At 41.2% G+C, this 12,309-nt stretch overlaps 1 protein-coding gene across 1 annotated transcript in view; it reads right to left on the reverse strand.

Moving 5' to 3' along the window:
* Positions 1–1,344: 1,344 nt before the first annotated feature.
* TRAP1 (TNF receptor associated protein 1) overlaps positions 1,345–12,309 on the reverse strand; it is a 35,878-nt gene continuing 24,913 nt past the window's right edge. The window contains exons 9-18 of the mRNA XM_073636574.1: positions 11,030–11,185; positions 10,742–10,862; positions 9,964–10,033; positions 9,361–9,508; positions 7,347–7,532; positions 7,121–7,259; positions 6,929–7,014; positions 5,610–5,755; positions 3,971–4,043; positions 1,345–1,808 (exon numbers count right to left, since the gene is read on the reverse strand). Of these exons, the coding sequence (XP_073492675.1) occupies positions 1,707–1,808; positions 3,971–4,043; positions 5,610–5,755; positions 6,929–7,014; positions 7,121–7,259; positions 7,347–7,532; positions 9,361–9,508; positions 9,964–10,033; positions 10,742–10,862; positions 11,030–11,185 (1,227 nt within the window). The 3' untranslated portion in view covers positions 1,345–1,706. The remainder of the gene's footprint in view (positions 1,809–3,970; positions 4,044–5,609; positions 5,756–6,928; positions 7,015–7,120; positions 7,260–7,346; positions 7,533–9,360; positions 9,509–9,963; positions 10,034–10,741; positions 10,863–11,029; positions 11,186–12,309) is intronic.

Raw genomic sequence — 12,309 nt, forward strand, 5'->3', positions numbered from 1 at the left:
CTCGACAGTGGCTTTGTGAATACTGCTGTTATACTTTACTAAAGCTCTACACATTACGACCAGGGAACGCGTCCGATGGGCAGTACGTCAATACTTCTATGTTTCTTTTAAACTCGTCTTGGAATGCATAATCTACATCCATAGATACCAATGTAAGTGTAAACAGAAAAATGTATGTGTGTATATATACAGATTCATACAACTATAGATTTTGTTCTTATGATCTTTTCACTGTGCACTTACCATGTTTATGTTATACATACTATTTCCCATATAGAAAATTCTTGTTGCAAACCCTACAATCACCCCTGAAGAAGGAGGCATAAGTAACTCCGAAACGCGTCGGGTGCAAATGTATTGGTATCATTAATCTTTGTATTTATGGAACTGCATTCCTTGTTTTTAACTATGTGATTATGTGACTTACTTGATTATTTTTTGTAATTAATAAACTGTTACCTACTTTACATACCTTTCTAAATATTTTCTTAAATGTGCCTTTAAAGTCCGCCAGGGGAATTTCTCTTGCTTTAAATTCGAAATTTAGGATGTGGCACAACCAGTAGATAATTGATCGATCAAATTTCTTGGTCAGGAAGGGGGTAAATTCTTCCGGGGCTGAAGTGGTTAATAGCACTCAATTACAATGAGACTTCTTTAGCTATTGTAATTTTTTTTTTTTATTTGCAATTTTTGTTTCCCACGAAAGTGGTGTTACCCTTTAAGCCAATCACCTATCTGCATAGTGACAGGGTTAAAGCAGAACTAAACTCTCCCTTCCACAGGCAGGAAAACTAAAAATTCTACAGTTTTATTCCCAAAGCCTAGACAGGACTTGTCAAATACAAAGGATAAGTTTGCTTACCATGCATAACACTTTCAGGCCCCAAAACCCCCTGCCAGCTGACGCGGTTGCCATCTTGTATAAAATGTAGCTCTCTACTTCCTGGATAGTAGCAGTTGCCCACAGCTGCCGTCACTAGTAAATGCCCATTAAAAAAGTCTCACTTTAGATCAAGTTGCCATAGTGCTAATACATCACGAGTTCGCTCTATGGCAAATAGCAAACAAAACAGAAGCGCATATCAGTGGATGCTCTTCAGAGGCTTCCTATGGTTATAGCGTTGCCACTACACAGAAAATGTAGGTGCGTTTTCAGAGGCTGAAGAATTAACCTAAAGGAAAAAAAGTAACATGAAGATGAGGCCTACATCAGGCTCACCAGAGACTAACAGTGATGTAAGCATGCATTGTGTAGTCCACGTTCTAGCACTAGAAGGATACTAAGAATGCAACATAAACTGCACATGCGCTACATTGCCTGAATTAGGAAAAAAAAAAAACCACAATGTAATATATTTAATGACTTAATCTGTGGCTTTAAAATGCATGTTAAGGTCATCTTTCATACAAGACAGGCTCATATTTGCGAGTTTAGTTCCGCTTTAAACATTACACCTCATAGCTACACTGTTTATCACAGACAGTTCTCCTCAAGACAGTAGTTATTCTTACTACATAGATGCACAGACTGACATTCTGCGATAAGCTTTGTGTGTCTTTAAAAGTCTCTTTCCATAGGAAACATGTCGGCTGTAAAAAAATAACAGCAGCTTCTTGAAATGAACAGTCAGAAATCTAGTGGACTGAATGACGGAACAGTCACTGGAGGCTGAAGTGAGATATTATGGAAAGGACAGGAGGGATCAGTGTTTCTCCAATGCTTTTGTTAATAACTCATTTAGTCGTAACACCATGGGTCGGGGGTCGTCATTAAGTCCGGCTGCAATCATTGCGTTCTCGTAGATCTGTATGGAAGTAATAAAGATGGTTCAGATCTTACAGAACACAGCACAATTTATGATTATGGCAGACCAATTTACAAAGCTATAATAATCGTTATCTGCTACATTTTTTTCTTTTATTAAAGAACTAAAAGTAACAATTATAATGGAAAAACACATGCATTATAGCTGAGTGAATGGAGCCTACTGACAGAGAAACCAAACAAGTTCAGCTTCAATACTTACATTAGAATGGGGCCCAAGACTCCAATAAATGTCTGCTTCCATCTGCAGCTTCTCAAGCAGGTAAGGATTTTTTTTAAAAAGGTCAGTTCACTCTAAATAGATACTTAAAAGAAAAGCATGGCCAAATTTCTCATCTGGGTCACAGGAGTGCACTTATTTCTGCACCCCTATGTACCAGATTCAGCCACCCAGATGCCTGTCCTGCAGCCTGGCTCAGCCTCTCAATGTGCTGCTGAGAACCTGAGCCAGTCACCCCAGCTCTCTACACAGTCTGACACTCCAGTGAGCGCTGGAGGGGTAGAGCAGACAGCCGGAGACTGACAGTCACCACTCTCTGATAAGTGAAGAGCGACAACTGAGCGATCAAAGGTCATGTGATCACTCAGTTTACGGTCTTAGATCCAGCAGAGGACAGCTGTAGCATCAGACAAATGCTGCAGCCATGTAGGTGAGTATTTATATTTATTTTGGGATATCCTGCACTTCTCCTTTAATTATTGAATGGAATTGCAGGGAAGAGATCTTTGCATCAGATTACAGCTGTAGCTGCTAAGCAGAGATAAACAGGGAAGATAATTTTCACAGCTGGATTCTTCTTTATTTTACCCAGAGGGCAGGCCACAACAGAAGTTAAACTCCATTAGTTTGGCTGGCTATAGATTATGCAATTTTCTTTCCTTCAACTACACAGTACTTCAGTACAACCAGCCTGCCCACAGATGGATCAAAATTTGGCCAGTTCAGCAGGAATTTTGATCCATCAGTGCTGGCTTTAGTCTCATACATGCTGGATTTGCAGAATTGGTTTCAACCCAAGACAGAAACAGCTAGATGTATGAACATTTCTTAAAACCAGCCATACACAAGAAGTTCTGTGGATGAAAAGAAGGCCATGTCCACATTCATTATGGTCACAAAACCCCAAATACTAGCAACTTTTCCTCCAGGCTTATAAACACATATAGTGGACAAAGCAGCCTAGTGCTCATGATGGTTGGCTTTATGCACATGAGGATTTTGGTGCCCAGGGATGTCCTAGTCCTGCATACAGCCTCCAATAGACATGAATGGGTGTAGGCAACTGTACGCAACTACTTGCAGAAAGTGCACAAACTTGATATGCAAATGCACACTACATGCATGAAGCCTTATGCATGCCCTACCTGACTAACCCCAGCATTGTTTTTACTTTTTACCAGATTCCTAGAGTAAAGTAGTATGGCATGGCTGGAGGTACAGGATTGTTAGGGTTCATGCACATGGTTGCAGGACCTTGCTGGCAGAAAGATCATGCATAAAAAATGCATTCAATGGTTTATAAAGTAACATGTTGCAACCAATCAGAATCCATCCTGCACTGGTCTGACTTCAGTAAATTCTGATTGTTATAGGTTACAGCACTAAAGAAGGCTATCCTTAAAGTGTAAGTAAACCCCCCTATCGTTTTCAGCCAAGGAAGCTGCCATCTTTGCCTCTGTTTAATCTACAACTGCCATGATGCTGCACATGTGATCAGTTTAGACACCAGCCATTGGATGGCTTGACAGTTTGGTTGAGAGCATAACCAATGGTAGCGTTACATTTCCGGCACATGGATGGGTTTACTTCCGCTTTAATAAGGGAGATTTTTGAAGAGAACATTGGAGAGGAGATAAAAACTCTCCAGCCACGACATATGTAAGTGTGTATACCAGCCCAATTACATACCAAAAATAATGAAGAGCGAGTGAAATGACAAGTGTCTTTATTTAACCTCTTGCCATAATATAACGTGTGGGCAGTAAAGCCCACTCTCTTTGCTGCTGTACATATGCATTTGTGGGCAGCCGAGGTTTCTGTGCTCTCCCAGCACAGTGAGTGAGCTGTTAGACAGTTCCCAGTCTCTATGAATGATCAGGAGCCAATGTTGCAGAGCACTTGCCTACAACTGGTTTACCTACCTGTTCCATAAGTAATTTTGCCAGATCCATGTCTGTGTCTTTCAGCTGTCCTAACTTCTTAATTAAAGGATGCCTGAAAAACATTGACATAAAAGTTTTAACATAGTTGGAGAGAGATATCACAGTGCTTAGTATTGGCTTTTCATGTGCATTTTTTTTATATTAGAAAGAAGTCTTTATTGTACTTTGCCTTTATTTGACAATTTCTCAATAAGGTACATAACAGACCAGTAACAAAAGTGGTGACACTTTGCAATCTGATAGAGAAACAGCCACATCTGTATAAAAAAAGAAAATTAGAGACTGTTCACTGGGTATCAACCCGCAGACACTATGACCTGTGCTTAAAAGGAAAAGTATAGCCAAAGCTATTTTGTCTGTACTTCTATGGATCACAGGAGTGCAATTTGCCCTGTGCTCCTGTGGCACATTTTCAGCTGACAGCGGGCTAAGGCTGGTGTCACAGAGCTGGTCCAGGCTCTGAAAAGTTCCCGACCATATGGACCGGCAGCTTGCCCAGTCTCTAAGCAAGCAACTGGGAGGCTGAACCAGCTGCTGCCCCCCCCCCCCCCTTCACAGCCCGCTGGGAGGCTGAACCAGCTGCTCCCACCCCCTTCACAGCCCAGCATTCCAATGAGCGCTGGAAGAGCAGAGCAGAGAGCTTGTGATTGACTGGCTTTCTGCAGCCTGAAGACTGAGAGCTGAGTGATCAGCGGTGTTCGGACCGATGCTCCATCCCCTGAGGCGAGTATAATTTTATTTTTTTGGGGAATCCTGAACTTCTTTTAATAAGGAGTGGGAATTGGTTACTCCAGGTTGTGAGGATATAATAAAGACAACTATGTACAAGTATTAGGTCGCTGCAACCAGCAGTCCCACAGATTTTTGACTGACATCACCAGTGCCATTATTACAGTGATCAGTGCTAATAATATGCACTGTACTAATGACACTGGCTACAAAAGGGTTAATATCTAGGGCGATCAAGGGGTTAAATATGTCTAGACACCCCTTACCTTCATAGGCAATTTTTTGGTAAAGGTGAACAAACCCTTTAAGTCCTCATATAATACCAGCATATAATCACATTTCTTTTCTCCCCCAACTGTTCTATTCAATATTGAGAACTCAAGAAGATGCCTGGTACTTTTGTATATGGATGAGCATGACATCTCTTGAACAGACATCAAAATTAGCCCTTACTGAGCAATTTTCCTGGGTTTTTGTTTACACCTTTTTACTGGGCAGACAAAACTAATTGCTGGGTGATTTGTTTTACGCTTTTAGTCTAAGTTTCCACTATTGCAACCCCAAAGTCGTGCAATTTAGAGTGCAGCTTTGATCCAACTTTACACTCTCTGGATCAAAGTTGCTGATTTTCAAAGTCGCACAGTATGGAACTGGTGCCACTAAAATCAATGGGCTGTGACTTGTCATGCGACTTTATGTGTCCAACATCGCATGACAAGTCGCACTAGTGGAAACGTAGACTTAAAGTGCACCTTGCTCGAATATAATAATGGTCCCATTCATACACGTGCATAAAAATGACATGACAGCAGAGTAGCTTCACTGCCCAAAAAAACCTAAGCCATGAAGAAATCAACCTCATGGTTTATTACTACAAGTAATTGCTCACCCAGGGTTTATCTCCAGTGTAGGCTGCAAAAGCTGTGCTCGCTCCTCGTTCGTTTTAGCTAGTTGCTGAGTGCGCAGGAAATGTCGAGCAGCCCCCATCTCCAGTACAGTAATCATAGCCGGATGGGTGTCAAGACGTGGGGTAACCTGCAAAGATGGAACACAGCTAGATTTAAAGAGGGATGGAATTGACTGGCTAAGTCTTTACTAAGTCTCTTACTAACCTTTTCTACTACACCTGCACAGCAGAATAAATTAGTAACTGCATACTTACATTGCTTTTGTCCAGGGCCCAACACCCACTCTGTGCATTGCGTTTTTATGTTCTGCGGGTGCCTGAGGGCTTTTCTTTGGGTGCTCTACTTTCTTACAGAACATAAAAATATACTGCAGGGTTAGCAAGCTTCCATCCCAAATTTGCCCCTGTGCGTGTGTGCATCTGTATGATTGGGATATTACACGATAAGCTCCTTCTCTGTACTAATGTGGATGGCTTAACCACCTCAAAACCAGGCCCTTTCTGGCATTTCCCACATACATGTAAAAACCTGCATTTTTTTGCTAGAAAATTATTTAGAATCCCCAAACTTTATATATTTTCTAAAAGAAAAAAAAAAACAATTAAAACTGTAGTGCTAGAGAATAGAAGCGGCTTGACAACGGGCATATTGGCCTGGAAACTCATTGTCTGTCCCCCCCTCATCGCAGAGTGTTCTGGCTGTCCCTGCTGCAGTGCTGCTGGTTTGTGCCTTTCCAGTGCAGCTGCTCCAGCTTGTGTTCTCTGTTCCTGATGGCTGCTTGTCATTCTCAGTCCCAGCAGTTAACATAGCATTGGGCAGTGTGTGGATCCTTGCTCTTTCCACTTCATCTCACTGGTGTTGCTGTGACTTAGTAACACAGCTGATGTGATGTGATGCTCTGCTACCACGCTGGATGGAGCACGATACCAAGATCATGGCTCCTGGTATAACCACTTCTCGATGAGAATGTATATACATATGTCGGTCGAGACGTGGTTAAAGAGACTGTCACCTTGACCACCACTTTTTCTCACCTCTCCACTTTCTTCTTTTATGGCTGCCATTTCAGAACAGCCAGTGCTTCTATGTATGAGGGAGCATGTGACCTCCTCCCACAATGCAGTGTTCAGGCCTAGCAGCCAACTTTCAGGCCTAAGCACGGTCAAATGATGAGGGAGGTGATATGTCACTCCTTTAAATCCTGACTGGGTATGAGGATGGCAGATGCGCTGAAGGAAGAGCAGCAAGTGAGAGCTGGAGAGGTTGTTTGATAAATATACTTCACTTAATTTTTCTTTACCTTAATATTGGCCACTCGTATCCCCAAGCCATTCCTCATCCAAGCCATCAAATCTTCTGTTTCTTTCTCAGACAGTTTGTCAGAAGCTGAGGAACAAAAAAAAAAAAAAAAAAGAAAAGAAAAAAAGATAAATGGTTAAATTAGGACTGGGCAAATCTTTAGGTTCCCTTGCTTGGGCATATAGGGATATACCTGCTGTGCTGTCCTCAAACTTTTCCTCCTTATAGTGATCCACCACAATGTCTGTCTCCACTGAAATTAGTTTTTTCTTATCAAACTCTCTCAAATGCAGAAGAGTTAGTTCATCAAACTGCTCAAAGCAGAACAAAACCTGGAAGAGACGTCATGAAGAGCGTAAAAGGGGCAATGACCAAGAAGGCATAGGAAACAAAACAGTGAGAACTTCCAGGGACCTCACCTCTGTCTGTTTCTTCTTCATGGCTTCAAAGTAGGGACTGTGCTCAGCAAGGTGGCGGTTGGGAGAACACAGATAGTAGATGTTGCGGGTTCCTGCTTGCATACGGCTGCAGTAGTCAGTTAGGCTTGTCTGCTGGCCTGCGGGCAGAGCTGAGGACTCAAACCGCAGCAACCTGCCAATATCCTCCTGTAATAAATTGGAATACAAACATTTTTATGAACAAATAGAATTATAGTAGAGACTACCCATTGGTGGTACTGCTTACAGCAGTTATTTTGTTCAGGTTGTTGTAACCAGAGCTAGATAACAAGGCAGGCCGGAGCCCAGAACTTTGTGAATGTCCACGGGGCCCAGCTACAACCTTCATGCTCCTGAAGTAACTTTGCAACTTGCATAATTGGTCACAGGATGCATTTGTAGGCAACGCTACTTCCTCAAGTTTCTGGGTGGAGATGCCCAAAACTGTACCATGTATCACGGGAAAGAAATTCTCTTAATTGCTAAAGCCAGCCATAAATGGAGCGATTTTCTTTCCTGCAACCGTGGGTCAACGATCATGGGTGAATATCCCTCCCATGAAGCTATTGTGTTTGCCTGGCATGGGGGCGAGAGGAGCCATCCTGGCAGGGAGAACGCACAGTGATTATTGCTAGTGACTATAGCTGCTTGCAATAATCGCAAACAAAATCCGACAGGCTGGTTGTAGCCAAGGTGATCGATTGATCAGCTTGGGTACATTCAGCCTGCCCATACATGGTTTGAATCTCGGCCGGTCCCCCTGCTGAACCAGGATTTTGTGTGTGTATATATACACACACACACACATATTTCATATATATATATATATATATATATATATATATATACACATATTTTCTCTCTCTCTCTCTATATCTATCTATATTTATTTAGAGTTTTTTTAATTGATAGATTTAATAACTACACAAAAAAAAGGTCCAAAAAATATATAAATAAAAATATAAATAAAATTGAATCTTAAAAAAATCCAACAAGTAACCTTGCATGGTCCCACAGGTATGTGTGTGTATATATACACTGGAAATCAAAATTAGAGAACAACCTACAATCTCCTAAGATTCAAGGTCACTGCTTAGTCCTTAATGAAATTATCTAAACAGGAGTAAAAGAGTTCCTTGAATCTGAAAACATTGAAATAATGAAATGGCCAGCCCAGAGTCCTGATCGAAACCCAATATAAAACCTCTGAAAAATCCTTGGCGACAAAGTTATGGCCAAGAAACCTACTAAAGTCACCAAATTGTGGAAGAGACAGGAAGAACAGTGAAACAAAATCACACCAGAGCAGTGTGAGAGACTAGTGATGTACTGTGCAAAGTAGATTTGCTGAAGTCATTCCAAGCAAGGGCCCCCCCGACTTCCTACTAATTGTTGTAACCTTCAGAAATTTTAGTTGTAATCATTCTCCATGCTACAGTCATTGCTTCTCTAATTTTGATCATTGCGTTTTCTACAAAATAAAGTTTTTTCTTTTGAAGTCCCTTGGTTATTTCGAAAAACACTGTTCTACTAGCACATGGTATAGCCGCAAAAAAAAAAAAAAAAAAATCTGTCAAATGTTGAGCAATGAAGATGATACATTATTTCTGAAAAAATCGAGTGTTCATAAAATGTTCTCTAATTTTGATCTCCAGCGTATATGTGTGATCAGCGGCCAAATGCTAGTTACCTGGTTGTTACGCAGCACCTATGGCCCCAATATGATCCAGTACAAGTATTAGAAAAATCTGAGATGAGTCATACATCTTCTGTATGCTTATTCTGAGTCCGAGACACAAAGTAGGCAGAGGTGTGCATGACAGCCAAGTAATGCGCATTTTTTAAAGGCTAATAATCACAGCCTCCATATTTCAAGTATGAGAGATGTGTTTAAGCAAGGACTGTTGACTGTATTATGGAATACACAGCTGACCACTAAAAGGAACATTTTCTACAGTGACAATGTTATTCTGTGTAACTGAACTATAATCCTCACCTTAACATCCTGTTCTGCGGTGGTAACAATCCCTTCCCGTATAAACAGCCCATAATCCTCGAAAAACTTGTTGTATTTTTCAGGGTCCTTCTTACACTGGTCGAGGAAGAATTTGATCAGCCGTTTCTGTAGCACTTCACGCAGTTTTCTGACAGAAGCATTACATTAAAAAAATTAAATGCACTTGCTAAAATGTAAATGCATCACTGTCTATTATCTTGAATATGTAGCAAAGAAATAATAAATAAAAGTTTATATACAGCTGTGTCCAGAAGGAGAAGGGAAGATATAGAACATCCAGGGACTATGGTTAGACAAACAGGGTCCCTAGAGGAAGCTATTATTAATGAAACGATACCGCCAAAAACATTTTTTTTAAAAAGGTAAAAAATTACAAACGTAAACCTTCACATATCTCTCACTGTTTTCTTCCTAGGTAAAACTTGAAAAGCAATTCATTGTAAGGGATGGTACTGAGAACAGCGGAGGAATCAACTTTTTTTTGCAAGTCATACATATTCTTACAGAGCTGTATTCCCAATCAATGAGAAGAGAAACACCCTGGACACCATATCCAGTATACACCAGCATGCCTCAGCTTACCTAATGAGAGCACTCTCCTGCAACAGCTCTCGGCTCAGATTTAGAGGTATATCCTCACTGTCCACAACTCCTGCAAACAATAAAGAAAGGACAACATATGATGAGGTGCTGGCATGGCCTTAGATCACTAATTTTAAAACAAATTTTCATAAAGTGCAACTAAAGCTGCAAATCATCACCACTGTTTCAATGATCCAACGTTCGTGAGCTCCCTTGCCATCCTCTCCCCTGATTCCACTGGGCGGCATCTGTCTTGACTAGCCGGCACAGGACCACAAAACCCCTACACATGCATACGAGTTTATGTATCCGGGGCACACCGGCACTGTGCCAAGAATGTACCCTAAGCTGCACAGTACATTTTAATGAAGACTGAACAGGCAAGCAAGTTGTTGCCTTGCAGAAGAGACATGGCATGTCTCTTCTACAGTAGTCTGCCTGCTTGCAATTTTTTTCTTTACAATTTTAACCTCTTAATTTATCTGTATTTCTGATCATTCTCCTGCGATTTACAAAGCCCTAGGAAGCAGCATGAAGACCTGACAACTAGGTCTTGTCCCACCCCCGGCCTGTGACAGGACAGTGAAGTAGAACCAGCAGATTGATCCACTCTCTCCTATCAGCACGCTCCTACCAGTCTGAGCTCTGCTGTGCAGGATATTGCAAGAGGTTGGCACCGAGTCAAATTCCTCCATTTCTTTAGTGTTCTGCCTCCTTGGGTCTACATTCAACATCTTTCTATCTAAGCACACAACTGAGTCATACAAAAACAGCTCACCTCGTAGGAAGCGCAACCACTTGGGTAGAATGTCTGTGGCTTTGGTCTGGATGAGGACTTTTCTACTGTACAGAGCCACGCTGGATCCCAGCTCCCTACTCACATCGAACATGGAAGGTTTCTGTATGAACAAGGAAGAAAATTAATTAAACAATGCCACACACAGCCACAATGGCAAGATCACATCCATACTTATGGGACTGGCGCAAAGGACTGTATCCTTTTGAATAGCGGAAAGACTTTTCTGCTTACACGTAGGATTGCCTTAGGGGCTGTGAAAAAACTCACCATCTCTGGTACATAGAAAATGCTGCGGATGTTGAGAGGTGCGTCTGTCTTGTAGTGGAGCATGTAGCGTGGCTTGTCATAAGCTTGGGCAATAAAACGGTAAAATTCCTCATGCTGAAACTCTCCAATCTCCTTGGGATCCATCATCCACAGAGCCTGAATTAAGTGGCATTAAAAATGAAAAGCAGGGAAAGGGAAAAGGAATGTACAATTCAGAAGCTCTCTCAGAAATGTAGTGAAAGCTGGGATCTAATTGCTATGGGTTCTTGCAGCATATCCAACCCTTCAGTCAGTTACGTTCCACCAATACAACTTTTGCAGAGATTCATCAACCTGGAAGTCACCAAACAGCCTTAACCATTAACTTCAAAATGAACTCAAACTACTACATTCTAACTTGCTACTTCTTGCATAAGGTAGATGTATTTGTTTTCTTGTATTACTTTATTTTCATCTAGTAATCCTTTGTATATAACTCTTCACGTCCAAGGGTGGCTACACTCACTCCACTGTATCAATGGAGGAGGCCATGATTGTCACCCAGGCAGGACTTCAAACATGTCTTCCGCTCTCCACTACATGGGAGGATGTTAGTAGTTTTCGGAGAGAAGGTAACATTGTTGTGCTTTCAGTTTATGTCACAGGAAGTCCTTAATAAAAAAATAATACAGCTGCCACATCTAAGGACTGGTAAGCTACACTATATTACATTTTTGCTCTTAGATTGAGGGGTTATACAGTGAGGGAAAAAAGTATTTGATCCCCTGCTGATTTTGTACGTTTGCTCACTGACAAAGACGTTATCAGTCTATAATTTTAATGGTAGGTTAAGGTTTATTTTAACAGTGAGACACAGAATAACAACAAAAATATCCAGAAAAAAGCATTTAAAAAAAGTTGAAATACATTCGCATTTTAATGACTGAAATATAAGTATTTGATTCCCTATCATTCAGCAAGATTTCTAGCTCCCGGGTGTCTTCTATATGGATGCTAAGATTAGGAGCACTCTCTTAAAGGGAGTGCTCCTAATCTCAGCTTGGTACCTGTATAAGAGACCCCTGTCCACAGAAGCAATCAGATTCCAATATCTCCACCATGGCCAAGACAAAAGAGCTGTCAATGGATGTCAGGGACAAGATTGTAGATCTACACAAGGCTGGAATGGGCTGCAAGACCATTGTCAAGCATCTTGGTGAGAGAGTGACAATAGTTGGTGCGATTATTTGCAAATGAAAGAAACACAAAATAACTGTAAATCTCCCTTAGTCCATGCAAGA

The sequence above is a fragment of the Aquarana catesbeiana genome, linkage group LG06 (assembly GCF_042186555.1).
Source record: "Aquarana catesbeiana isolate 2022-GZ linkage group LG06, ASM4218655v1, whole genome shotgun sequence".
Classification (NCBI taxonomy): domain Eukaryota; kingdom Metazoa; phylum Chordata; class Amphibia; order Anura; family Ranidae; genus Aquarana; species Aquarana catesbeiana.